Genomic DNA, 13,753 nt, shown 5'->3' on the forward strand with positions numbered 1-13,753 from the left:
CCCACAAGTTTCCTCAGGGTCCTCATCTTGACCCCATACCCTACATCTGTCCAAGGGGCCCTCCGGCTGGCCAGAGATGCACGCCATGTGGCTCCCTCCCCCTCACCACCATGGCCCTTACCAGTGTGGCCCCATGGTCTTGGGGAGCGTTGATGTCAGCCCCGGCCCGGAGCAGGCTGCGGATGTCCTCCACCATGTGCAGCTCGGGCACTCCCCGCGCCTCCTCGATACTCTCCTGAGTGATGCCTAGGGAGTACGCAGCTCGAGGTTGCTGCAGAACCCCTCCCTCCCACACCCCCCATTATTCCTACCTCACACCAGGCCCTGGGGCTCCTAAAGTGAGGGACTGCTGCTTCATCCCAGCCCTGACCAGCCCAGAGGGGCGCTCCCACTCACCTTGCTCAGCCATCGCTGTCTCGATGGAGTCCAAAGTCAGCTCATCCTCACACAGGTCATAAGGCATGTTCCCATCCGTGTTGATGGCCAGAAGGTTGGCACCCCTGCAAGGGAGGAAGAGTTCTCCTAAGGAAGAGCGCTCTCCCTCTTACACAAAGAGCTCTGGAGCCCCTCGGCCCGGCCTGCTTGTGGGTGGGAGTGACCCTAACCAACATGGATTCCAAGCCTGACTTTCTACTCCTCGCCCACACTCTGCACACTCCCAATTAAAAGTCAGGGAGGAAACCCCACCGTCCCAGTGCCAACAGGTTGGGGATGGTGAGCAGGCCATCCACCCCCTCACCCCCACGGGAGCCTCCCAAAGATTCACAGGACAGGGCCCACTCATATCTGGCTGTAGTCTCCTCCAGGGAGGTTTAGGTTTGAGAAAACGGCATTCTCAGTCCTCGGTCCCATCAGTGGATCCCTACAAAGTAGCCAGCTGATTGTGCAACAGCGGCGATGGCAGGACATCAGGGGTCTGTTCTAGCACCACAAGCTCCACCATTTCATTCCCATTATGGGCTTCAAGGGGAAGCCAGGCAGGGCCACTTCGGGTTGACTTTGGGTCCCACATCAAATTAAGACCCCAGGGAGAGAACACAGCTAGATGGCACAGGGATAGAGTACTGAAGTTAGAGTCAGAAAGGCACGAGTCCCTTGAGTTACCAGCTTTGCAATCTTTCACCAAGTCACATAAACCTTTTTGTCTTGGTTTCCTCAACTGTAAAATGGGGATAATAAAAATTTCTACCTCACAGGGTGGTTATGAGAACCAAATGAGACAATTTTTGTAAAGTGCTTTACAAACCTTAAAGTTTATAAAATATATATAAGCTATTATTCTCAGAAAGAATGATGCTAGTTTTCTTTCCTCCTTCCTCCTTTCATGAAGGAGGACTTGCTGGAAGCAAGGCTGCTTTTTGAGAGCCATTACCATAGTTCTTTTCCAGGAAGCCCTGTAGGATTCTGCCTCCTGCTGATTTCATAGGAAGATGGGCTGCTGCTCCGTGGTAAAGGGCCTCCTGCTGCTGGGCCAGGGCCAGCTTCAGGGGTCTCTTTCTTTTGGGCCAGTTCTTGGCTGAGTAGCATGAGTTTCTATAGAGATCTGCAAAGGTCCTACCCAGATGATGACCTCCTTAACTTATCTCCCTATCTTTGTACTGACTCTGCTGGCTGTGCACCCTTCTAGAAGTCTGGTTCTCATTGACCTTAGATCTAGGTTAGAGAATAATAATCAAAAAGACAAAAGCTTAGCCCCAAACATTCCTCTTACTTGCAACTGGTTGGCAGATGTGCAAACCAGAAACCTGGGGCTCAGGTTACCTGTGGACTATCTGCCCATTAAACATTTACATCAGGCCTCTCTGCCTACCTGCCTGCCCATCCATCCATCTGCCCCAGTGGGAGCAACTAACTGCCTGCTGATCCCTGGGGGCAGGGCAAAGGTAAGCAGTTCAAGACAGGGCCCAGCCTGTTGAGACCAGGGGCTGGAGCCAGTTCTGAATTTTTTTGTAAACTCTGGAGACTGATATCCTGACCCTGAAGGAGAATGAAAATAAGAAGACCAAAGACACTTGTCTCTAGATAATACCCAATAAAGAAGAGGCCACTAAAAAGCAACAAATAAACCAGACTACTTATCTCTGTGGCAGTCCCATGAGTGAAAGAACAAAAGACATTCCTATGTAGGATAATACCATCATAGAACATAAGTGTTAGAAGGGAATTCTGAGGGTAAATAATCACACCTTTTCTTGAATCATATATTTTCTCTATAACATCTCCAACTAATGGTCACTGTTAACTAACTTCAGTGACAGGGAACTCCTGGCTCATCACAAGACAGAACCTTTTAATTTTGTGACAGAGCTAAGTGTGAGAAATTTCTCTCTTAAAATTGAATTATGCTTCCTTGCAACTTTCACTTTTTCTCCTAATTCTTCTTTCTGAGGACAAGGAAAATAAATTTAATTCTTCCATACAATAGTCTTTCAGATATCTGCATAGTATGTTCCTCCTAAATCTTCTGTTCTCCGAGGTAAACACAATCAAGCCCATTGAATCCTGTCACAATGCTGATTTCTCTCCTCTAAATACTTCAGCTAGTCAATGTCCTTCTTAAAATGTGATGCCCCAAGCTAGATCCCTAACCTGGGCAGAGTGGAATAGACTCCTTTGCACTGGACATTCTGTTAACGCTGTCTAACAGATTAGTAGCCACTTCATTTTGTTGGTTCATACTGGGCTTGCTCGCTCAGAAGCTCTCAAGATCTTTCCCACAAAATTACAGAATTTCAAAGGCAAGAAGGCCATCTAGGCCAAGCACTAAAGTATGGGAACAAAAAACAGAAAGCTCTGTGGATAAAGGGAGTATTTTCATCACTGCACAGACAGATAGCAAAGGCTTCAGAAGAGAAAAGCAGATTTGGGAAGTGAACAGCTAGTTCCAAAGATGATATCTAGGATTTAGAGTGCTGGACCATAGTTTAAAATATAATAATGACATTCTCTTCCCTGGGAATGTAGTATATATAACAAAGGTTGGCAAAAATATATGTCTATGTATACATATATTGTATTTAACATATACTTTAACATATTTAACATGTATTGGTCTACCTGCCATCTAGGAGGTGGAGGGAAGGAGAGGAAAAATTAGAACAAAAAGTTTTGCAACTCTCAATGCTGAAAAATTACCCATGCATATATCTTGTAAATAAAAAACTATAATAATAAAAATATAAATGTCTAGAATATGAAAATAGGTTTTGCATATTTCTTGCCTTCTCAATGGGTGGGGCAGAGTTGGAACTGAAATTTCTTTTAAGTCTAAAATGGACAGAATGTAGAGCTAAGTGAAAACTCTGACTGTTCCTCTACTCCCGAAAAAAAAAATGTTTTTAAAAGAACGTATAACTATATTTTTGCAAATCAAATCAAAAGACTGTCATAGTCAAAATCTAGAAGTCCCACAAGAGAAAAACACAACAAAGAAAAAATACAATAATCATTCAAAAAATACCAAGGAACTCAGGGTCACACAAGGCTTGAAAGCTTTTACTAAAAAAAAGAGATTTTGATATACAATGTTCTAAAAACAAAAGATAATGGCTTAAAAAGAAGAATAAAACAGTATAATCTTACAAGAGAAAAAAGATGGATCATTAACAGAAAAGGACTCATGTGTTCTGCTAAAAACCAAAACAAAATAGAGCTGAAATAGGAATTTAGAAATACAAATATGAATCCAGTGAAAGCTAGAAGGCAAGACTTAATTGAGTTTATTAGTTTACTTTTTTTTTTGTCTATCTATCTATTTATTATTTGAGTGTAATGATACAGATTAATAGGAGAGAAGATATAAGTGCCCTTTGAAACTCTTAATGTCTCTAAAGGGTACTGGGAGGTTTTCTACCAAGATGTCTACCCAAAAGAAGGGCAGGTTGCTTGGGTCTTAGGTAGCAAAACCTTGACGTTTGAGCTAGTCCAAATAATGATAGGTATTCAATGAGAAACTACAGTAAATGACATCTACCTTCCCAGAAGTACACAAAAGGTCAGATAGCAGTTCAGGAACAAGCAAAAGCCTATTCTCATCACTAGTCTATCTCACCCCACCTTGCAAAAAACCAGTATCTTTTAGTACAAGCAGGATCTGCAAATCTCTCTTTCAAGGCAGCAAAAATAGATCTATCCACCCTCCCCAAAGGATTCACGATGCTCAGAAATCCCCAGGGAGCCTCAGCAATCATTAGTCTGTGCAGGGTTGCCCAGTTGGGGGAGGGGGAAGAAGAGGAAAGGGGGCCGGACAGCCCATGCTCAGAGGTTCTGAGGTCCCTAAAGACCCAGAATTTGACCTCAAAGATCCAAGAGTATCTAAACCTGGGAGGCAGAGATTTGCTATGACTTAAGACAAACAGAAATCAATGACTCCAAGAGATGTAAGAAATATTGGAACAAAATCAAAAGATTGAAAAAAAAAAAAACAGAAGAAAATTGAAGTATTGCAGAACCAATCAATCACAAAAACAAGTCAATGAGAATGATTTAAGGATCACTGGACTTCTTGAAAAACATGATTTTAAAAAGTCTAAGCACTGTAGTTCAAGAAACCATAAATGAAAATTTTCTAAATCTATCAGAATCAGAGATCAAAGTAAAGAAAGTAAAAAAAAGTAAAGAAAAAAAAAATTACTTTCTGATAGACACAACAAAAGGAAAAGTCCCAGGAATGTTATAGCCAAAATCTAAAATTGCCACATCAAAAGAAAAAAAAAATTACAGCAAGCATCCAGAAAGCAGCAGTTCAAATAACAAAGAATTACAATCAGGTTCACAAAAGACCTGGTAGCTTCTATTTAAACTGGGGTCACAAAGAGTTAGACATGACTAGAATGAATGAATAACATAACTTTCCATTTCCCTCTGTAATCCATTGACATCAGCCTCCTTGCTATTTTTCTTCTTTTGGGGGGGATGGGTGGGTGGATATGGAGGTGAGACAATTGGGATTAAGTGACTTGCCCAAGATTACACAGTTAGGAAGTGTTAAGTGTCTGAAGCTGGATTTGAACCCAGGTCCTAAGGACTCCATAGTTCTATCCACTGTGCCATCTAGCTACCCCATCTTATTATTCTTAAAATAAAGCACTCCATCATCCCACTCTGAGCATTTTCTATGGCTGTTCCTATGTCTGGAACACTTCATCCTCACCACTTCCTCTCCGTTTCCCTAACTTCAGCTAAAATCCAACTTTGCATTGGAAGCCTTTTCTGATCCCCCTTAGTGCCTTCGCTTCTGATTATCTCCAATTTGTTGCCTGTATGTGGATACACACATGTGTGTACACTATGCACACACCTATATCTATTTTTTATGTATGTAGTTGTGTGCATGCTATTTCTTTTAAAAGCTTTTTGAGTCCTTGAGAGAACAGAGAATTGGGGGGTGGGGGTGGGAGAGAAGGATGTCTTTCAATGTATGTTCAGTACAATGCCTGGCACATACTAGGTGTTTAACAAATGTTTTGTTGACTTTGGATATAGTTGTTCAACCAGTTTTGAATCCAACTATCAGTACTGACATTCCATCTATATATTTCTGTATTGTTCATAAGGGAAAGAGGCTTTGCCATTGTTGAAATCCAGGCACACCATACTTAAAGCATTATTCTCAATAATAATAAAGATCCAGTTATTTTAAAATTTATGGGAAAGGCAGAAAAGGTAGATGAAATCTCACCAATCCGAGAAAAATAAAGGGAAAACTCATTAAAAATATTGATGTGAATTCACAGAAAGTTCTCTAGTGAATTCAGATTTTTAAAGGCTTTGTCAAAAAAAAATTAACAAAAATTAAGTTTATATATAAAATTTAATTTCCATTTCTAAAGAAATTATATATTTTTGTTATGCCATAAAAATATGTCAAAACTAAAATGGGCCATCATTTTCACTCAAAGTAAATTGTTTCATGCTAAACACAAAAAGATTCAGGAATGTTCTAAAATTTTTTCTGAGTTCAATATCAAACTCACCAGTCTATACTTTTTAGAATTCATTATCTTCCCATGTTAAAACAAACAAACAAACAAACAAACAAACAAACAAAAAACAAACTTTTTCTCTCCCCATTTCTGGTCTTCCTGCTCCTCTGAAATTATTCCTCATGAGAGTGATTCACATGTAGGATATTGGTCAGTATCCACAGGTATAATTGATCCAAATTAATAAACTCAAATTCATTTAAAGTCAGTAGGTATTCTCTTACTATCTCTTCACCTATAATCATTTTCAATTTTCTCCTATTTCTGTTTATTCTCTACTTCTCAGTCCTAATTGAAACAAAATAGTAGGGCAATTTTACTTTCTTTTAGCAGCCCAATAACAGTTAAAATATTATTTCTTTTCCTTTTGTTTCAGCTTTGAACATAACTTCTAAATTCCTTTTGTACTTAGCATTTTCACAAATTTCTATACCAACTGCATATGTGTATTCTTCCATTCTTTTACCAGTTCAGATTAGAGTTGGGTTCAGTGTTAGCCAATCCTTCCCTACTTTATCCTTCTTGTTTGTATAAATGTCTATTTGTGCACTCTGATCATGTAAGATAATTTCCCCTAATTTTCTAGTCTTTTCTCCTTTCCTCCCTATATCTAGAATCCTTGTCAGGCAGGTGACCCAGCAGAAGAAAGGTGATAAGATTCTTCTGAAAGCCTGCTTCCCAGGATGGGTGGGAACTCACATGATAATGCCTAAGGCTACCAAAAATCCAGAAGGGAAGAGCTGAAACACAAACCTGAGATGTTGCAGAACTTCATGGCCAGTTTGTAATGGAGATAAAAAAGGTTGAAAAATGGTAAGCTTAATTTGTGAATCTATTCTAGTAATACTAGAATATTATACTTCTTGGATTTGATTTAAAAGTGCATTTAGAAAGAAATAAAAATCAATTGAAAATGACTGAACAAGTTGTTGTATATGATTGTGATGGATAAACATAACTGATAGAAAGTTTATTACACAAAAGCAGAACAGTGTACATAGTAACAGCAATATTTGTATGCTGTGAATAACAACTATTCTCAGCTAGCCAATGGGATCTAAGACAATTCTGAAGTACCTATGATGAAAGGTGCCATGTACCATCACAGTAAGAACTGGCAGAGCCTAAATGTAGATTGGAAATACTTTTTCTTAACTTTCTTTGTTTTTCTTTTTTGGAGGTCTGGGTTTTCTTTCACAGAATGATCAGACTTATGTAACCTATGTCAAATTGCTTGCGTTCTCAAGAGAAGGGTGTGAGAAGGCAGAGAATTTAGAACTCAAAATTTAAAAAAAAAAAAAAAAGAATATTAAAATTGTTTTAATATGTAATTGGAAAAAATTAAATATTGAATTTTTTTAAAAGGAAAAAAAATAAAAATACATTTTGTGGCTTTACTAATTGTCACAGTTAAATCCTATAAGGTGTTATCTTTTGACTTGCCTATCAACTATGTGAAAGACTGTAATGACTGAGATTTATAATGTTGTTATAAACATGCATACTTCAAATTATTTAAATAGAATGCATCCTAGTTTTCAAAAAATCATGAATAAAAAAATCATTGAAAAATTTAAAAATGTACAGAAAAGAAAAATTAGAAAAAAAAAGAAATCCAAGAAAATTACGAAAAGAAAGTAAACCAACTGGAGAAAAAGTATCAAAAACTTAAAGAAGAAAATAATTCCTTGAAAATTAGTACTAGGCAGGGGGGAGTAATGACATCCTTAGACACCAAGAAATTATAGAACAAAATGAAAAGGATGAAAAAAATAGAAGAGAAAGTAAAACATCTCATTAGAAAAACAATGGATCTGGTGAACAGATCAAGAGAATATAAGAATAGTCAAGACTATCTGAAAAAATACAATAAAAAATCTTGATACAATATTACAAGAAATTATTAAGGAAATTGTCAAGAAGTTTTAGAATAAAAGAAGAAATAGAAAAAAATCCACCTTGATTACCATCTGAAAGAGATCCCAGGGAGAAAACTTACAGGAATATCATGGCTAAGTTTCAAAGTTCCCAGGTTAAAGAGAAAATATTGGAAGCAACAAGAAAAAAATTTTAAATATTATGGAGCTACAATAAGAATTACACAATATTTAGCAGCTACTACACTGAAGGGACCATAAGACTTAGAATATTATATTCCATAGAGCAAAAGAGCTGGGATTATGACCAAGGGTAATTTAGCCAGCAAAGTTAAGTTATAATCTCGAATGAAAAAAAAAACAAACGTTTAAAGACTTTCAGGTTTTTGTGACAAAACCCCTAAAACTTAAGGGAAAATTCTACATATAACATCCAGGAGAAATATACCTTAAAGACCAATTACAAGGAACTTAATAAGATCAAATTGTTTATTTTGTTGTGAAAATATTAGCAGTACTCTTATGATTGTCATTATTTGGGTAGTTTGAAAGAAACCTATGGGCTAATCTGAGTAAGATGGGATCATCCTAAAAAAATTAAATAAAACTGTAGGGAGAGATAAAAAGAATTATCTCATACAAATGAGGCATACAAGAAAAAATTGATACAGAACAAGCTAGTAGAGGGGAGGGTTGGTAGTGCTGGAATCTTATTCTCATCAGGAATGGGTTAAAGAGGGAGTTATATACATTACATATATATTTATATGTATTATAAAAGTATTCTAAATTCAGAAAGAAATAAGAGGGCAAGGGGATAGATGGGGGAAAGGAAAAGGGAAGGACTTTTAGAAAGATGTGTAAGTTAAGGAGGACAAGGGAGTGAGTAGAAATAAAGCTGAGTGAAGAGAGATGAGATAAATAGGATGAGGATAGTGAGGAAAAATAGAAATAAGGAAAATACAAGCAAGTAATTGTAATTAAGAATATGGAATGAAGTTACACATAAAATCGAAATGGATAACAGATCAAACATTTGAATTCAACTGTATGTTGCTTTCAAGAAACATAAAAATGAGAGATATAAATAAAAATAAAATAAAGGGCAGGAGTATATAAATGCATGTGTATATAAATTATATATTTGTGAATTTATGATGTACATAATATTATGTATATGAAAGGACAGTAATCATGATCTCAAAGTTAAAGTTAAAATAGTTAAAAGAAGAAAAAAAAGAGAAACTACACTATGTATAAGCAATGTTATTCAGTATTATGTAAGACCATTTAAAATACCTCTACAGTATAAAATACCTGACTGCATATCTGCCAAATGAGATACAGGAACCACATGAACATTAATATAAAACACTTTTTATGCTAATAAATTCATATCTAAAGAAATGAAATAACATTTATTGTTCATGGGTAGGTAAAGCAAATATAATTTTAAAATTGTAATTTTACCTGTCTATTCATTCAATGTCATTCATTTTATTGAATTAGAAAATAAAATAATAATTTTTATCTGGTAGACCAAAAGGTCAGGAACTTTAAAAAAAAAAAAAAAAGTAGAGGAAGTAGATTCAGCAGTACTTGTGAGGTCAAGAGGAAGGCCACAGTACATTGAGTGAAATGACAGGCTGGAATTTGCATTGATGAAATCATAGGTACACTGTAGTAACTAATATAAGGTCTTATATTCATAACTATTAAATTTCATCTTATTTGATTTGGCGCAAATGTCAGCCTGCCAAGACCTTGGAATTATTATTATTCCTTTTCTAGAAGGCCACCATTCTTTTAATAAAAACATATAGTTTGCAAGTTCCATATTCTCTCTCTCCTCTTCTTTCCTTCCTTTCTTGAGATCATCCAGTCCATACCATACTTGAATAATATCCCCTAGTTAGAATAAAACAGAAATACGGTATTCAGTTCTCATCACCATATTTTAGAATGGACAAAGATAACCTGGAAGGTAATTAGGGTGGTAAGAGGGCTGAGAATTGTTATATTGAGATTGGTTGAACTGTGGTTCTTTAATTTGGAGAAGAGACTTAGGGGAAGGAGGGAGACATGATGGTAACCATCAAATACTTAAAAGCTGTCAAGTGGATGAGGCTCCAGACAGCATAATTAGAACACTGAATGAATGCTATAAACACAAACTTTGGATGAATGTAAGAAAAAGTTTCCAAACAATTAGAGCTGTCCAAAAGTGAAATGTACTGATTCAGGCACAAACAATCTCATCACTAAAGATCCTCAAGAAGAAACTAGATTTTAGATTTGTTAGGGATGTTGTAAAGGAGAAGTATCAAACACACAGCCCATGGATCATATGCAACTCACAGCATTCCTGAGCATACCCGAGTTAGATTATATGTAATTGAGAAACATTTAACAAAATAAATAAAAAATATAATAAAACTTTGCATTTAAAATTAAGTTGATAAGTGGCCCACCCAGATCCTTATATACGCATTAGAAGCTCCTATTTCTATTTGAGTTTGGCATCACTGTTGTGGTGGGTATTTCTATTTAAATATAAGTTGGAACAAATGATCTAAAACCTCATATTCTGATTCTGAAACTTATATGTGTTGTTCTGTGAAACTCACTCAACAAGGGCCACTAGCTATTTTTAAGAGTAGTGCTGCTGGGTTTCTAGGAAAAATAGGCTGTTGACTATATTGATACAAAGAAGTTATTACAGTGAAACTCCAGTCCTCTTTCCTTCCTATTCTAAGCTGTCTTAAACTAAGAGAATCTTAAGAGGTTGAAATAGACTTTAAAGGAATCTAGTCTATCTTCCCATTTGAGACAGGATTCTGCTCTTTGGTATCCAGGTAGATAACTTCTGCCTGAAGCCTGCAGCACCACAACACCAAGTGCCTGTTGGATATTTCACACTAGATATTTCAGAAACATCTCAAACATGTCCAAAATAGGACTCGTTATCTTTCTCCAAAAACTCACACATCTTCCAAATTTCCTTATTTCTATGGAGGATACCACCCCCTTCCAAGATTCAAAAGCTTGGCTTTCTCCTTGATGCCTTATTCTCCCTCATAAATCCAATCAGTTGTCAAATTTGCCATTTCTACCACCAAACATCTTGGTCCTTTATCACTTTTTATATGAATTATTACAGTGGTCTAGTATAAATGGTCTCCTTATCTCACATGTCTTCTCTTTTTATTTTTATTTTTATTTATTTTTTTTTTTTTTGCTGAGGCAATTGGGTTAAGTGACTTGCCCAGGGTCACACAGCTAGGAAGTATTAAGTGTCTGAGAGGCCAGATTTGAACTCAGATCTTCCTGACTTCAGGGCTGGTGCTCTATCCACTGCACCACCTAGCTGCCCCTCCTTATCTCAAGTGTCTTCTCTTTTTAATACAACTTTCATATAGTTGCCAAAGTGGATTTTCATTAACCACAGAACTGACCGTGCCACTTCCTTTTTCAGTAAACTCTAATGACTTTCTATTGTCTTGAGGATACAAAATAAATCCTTTGTTTTATTTTTAAAGCCCTCCATGACTATCTATCTTTCTAGCCTCTTTATATTTACTCCCTTTCCCATCCATACTCCACCAGAAGAAGCCAATCAAATTGGCCTTTTCCCTGTCCCTCCCATTTCCATGTCTTTGCACTCCCAGTCCTTTCCACTCTCTAGTGTTCTAGAAGGCACTTCTCTCACTTTAAGATTTAGTTCTAGCACCAACTAGTACACAAATCTTTTCATCTTCAACTACTAGTGGTTTCCCTCCAATTCTTATATTTATTTCACAAAACATCTATTAAGTGCCTTGTGCTGGGCACAAAGATCCCCTAGATCTTTCCTTCTTCAGATTAAATACCTCCATTTCTTTTAAAGTGATTCTCAGACATCAACTTAAGAACCCTCAATAGGGAGAGCTAGCTGTCTCTCCTAGATATATTCCAAATTGTCCAAGTACATAAATGTGTTACCAGAATCATACACAATACTGCCCAAGGGGTTTGTCTAATGCAGAGGATAGCAGGAATAGCATTTCCCTTGTAGATACTAGGCTGCTATTAATGCAACTTAAGATAACATTAGCTTTTTTGGCTGTTGTGTTATTGTTAGTTGATATTGGGCAGCTAAGTAGAACAGTAGAAAGTGCCAGGCCTGGAATCAGAAAGATCTATCTTCCTGAATTCAAATTATTAGCTGTGTCACTCTAGGAAGTCACTTAGCCCTATTTGCCTCCATTTCCCTATCTATAAAAAAGTAGAGTAGGAAATGGCAAACCACTCCAGTATCTTTTTGCCAAGAAAATCCCAAATGGGGTTACAAAAAATCAGAAACAACTGAAAATGAATGAACAATGACAACACAGGAGTTCAAGGATACCTCCACTGTCCATTTCTCTAAAAGAAAAGGAAAGAGGTTATTCTGTGACAATCATAAATAAGTCTCTCAGTCATTGCTGGCAAAATTCTTGCAAAGTCCTCCTTAATAAACTGATCCTTCACTTGGAAAATGGTCATATACCCAAGAGTCAGTGTGGCTTTATAAAGAGGTGAGGAAAGATCACTGTGGTGTTTTTTGCTCCACAACTCCACGAGAAATTCCATGAACAGAACAAAGGTCTGTATGTGACATTTTTTGACCTGACCAAGGCCGCTGATACTGTTGATCATGATCATGGCAAAATGGGATTGCTGGAGAAATTCTATCAGTTTCATGACAGCATGCTTGTACAGGTTCTAGATAATGGATGATGCGCTCCTGCTTTCCAGTCACTATCAGAGTGAAACAAGGCTGTGTGTTTACTCTCACACTTTTTAACATGATGTTTTCTTTGATGTTGGCTGCCTTCAAGGAGGACAAAAATGGCATCAAGGTCCACTACCACACTGAAGATAAATTATTTACTTTGAAAAGGTTATTAAGTCAAGACTAAAGTGAAGGGAGAGTTGGTGTGTAATTTTGTGCACTCAATGCTGCCTCTGAAATGGAGATGCAACAAAATAAGCATCAACTCTCTGCTGCTTGTGCCAATATTGGCTTGACAATAAACACCAAGAAAACAGAGGATATCCATCAGCCAACACTGTACCATCCATATGTGGAACCATCAATTATAGCAAATGGAAAAATTTTGAATAATATGGGTAAGTTCACTTATCTTGGCACTATATTTCTCAGAGATGTATACAGATGATTGTTGGAATCTTTACAAACTGCTAATTCATTAGAGTTGATACAGACAATAATTATCTAATTTAGCATGGTTCAGTATCACTGATCTGATCTTACAAGGAGATGTTTTGGGCCAGAACCTGAAACAAGGTACTAAGTAGAACTAATTGATACAATGCTTATGTTCACACCTTTACTCATTGGAGTTCACATGTTTGGGAGATTTCAGGGTTTAGTATGAGATATGTGAATTCACACCTCCCTTGAAGCTCTTAGGGCCAGAGAACACGCTGGGAGATATCCCACAATCCCACTCTCTCATATATAAGAAACAGATAGAGGTTCTCGGAGAGAGTTCAGCTGAATTAGATAGAGAGGGGAGCATCAAGTGAGTTCAGCCAGAAGCCCTCTCTCGGAAGAGAGTTACTTCAGAACATTGACTGGGGTCGGAGAGAAGCACTCTGGGGGGAAGTCCACAATCCCTCTCTCAGAGGCAAGACAGATTTACCTCTGTGCTGGCTGGAGGCTGCAGGACAAACCTTTGGATTTGGAGACATTTGGAGGGAGCTCTTGGAACCAAGCAGAGAGATAGGCCTCTAAGCTAACCGGGCTATATTGGGGACAGTAAAAGATCTGAACTTTTATCACCTGACTGCATTTGGAGTAATTATTGATCTGAACTGATACTAAGGCTGCCTCCAGAAAACCTCTCG

At 37.4% G+C, this 13,753-nt stretch overlaps 1 protein-coding gene across 2 annotated transcripts in view; it reads right to left on the bottom strand.

Moving 5' to 3' along the window:
• PPP1R16A (protein phosphatase 1 regulatory subunit 16A) overlaps positions 1-13,753 on the bottom strand; it is a 114,086-nt gene that overhangs the window by 3,339 nt on the left and 96,994 nt on the right. For both annotated transcript variants that reach the window (XM_051971261.1, XM_051971262.1), the window contains exons 5-6: positions 397-500; positions 122-246 (exon numbers count right to left, since the gene is read on the bottom strand). In XM_051971261.1, coding sequence (XP_051827221.1) covers positions 122-246; positions 397-500 — 229 coding nt within the window. The remainder of the gene's footprint in view (positions 1-121; positions 247-396; positions 501-13,753) is intronic.

This window comes from Antechinus flavipes, chromosome 1 (assembly GCF_016432865.1).
Source record: "Antechinus flavipes isolate AdamAnt ecotype Samford, QLD, Australia chromosome 1, AdamAnt_v2, whole genome shotgun sequence".
NCBI lineage: Eukaryota > Metazoa > Chordata > Mammalia > Dasyuromorphia > Dasyuridae > Antechinus > Antechinus flavipes.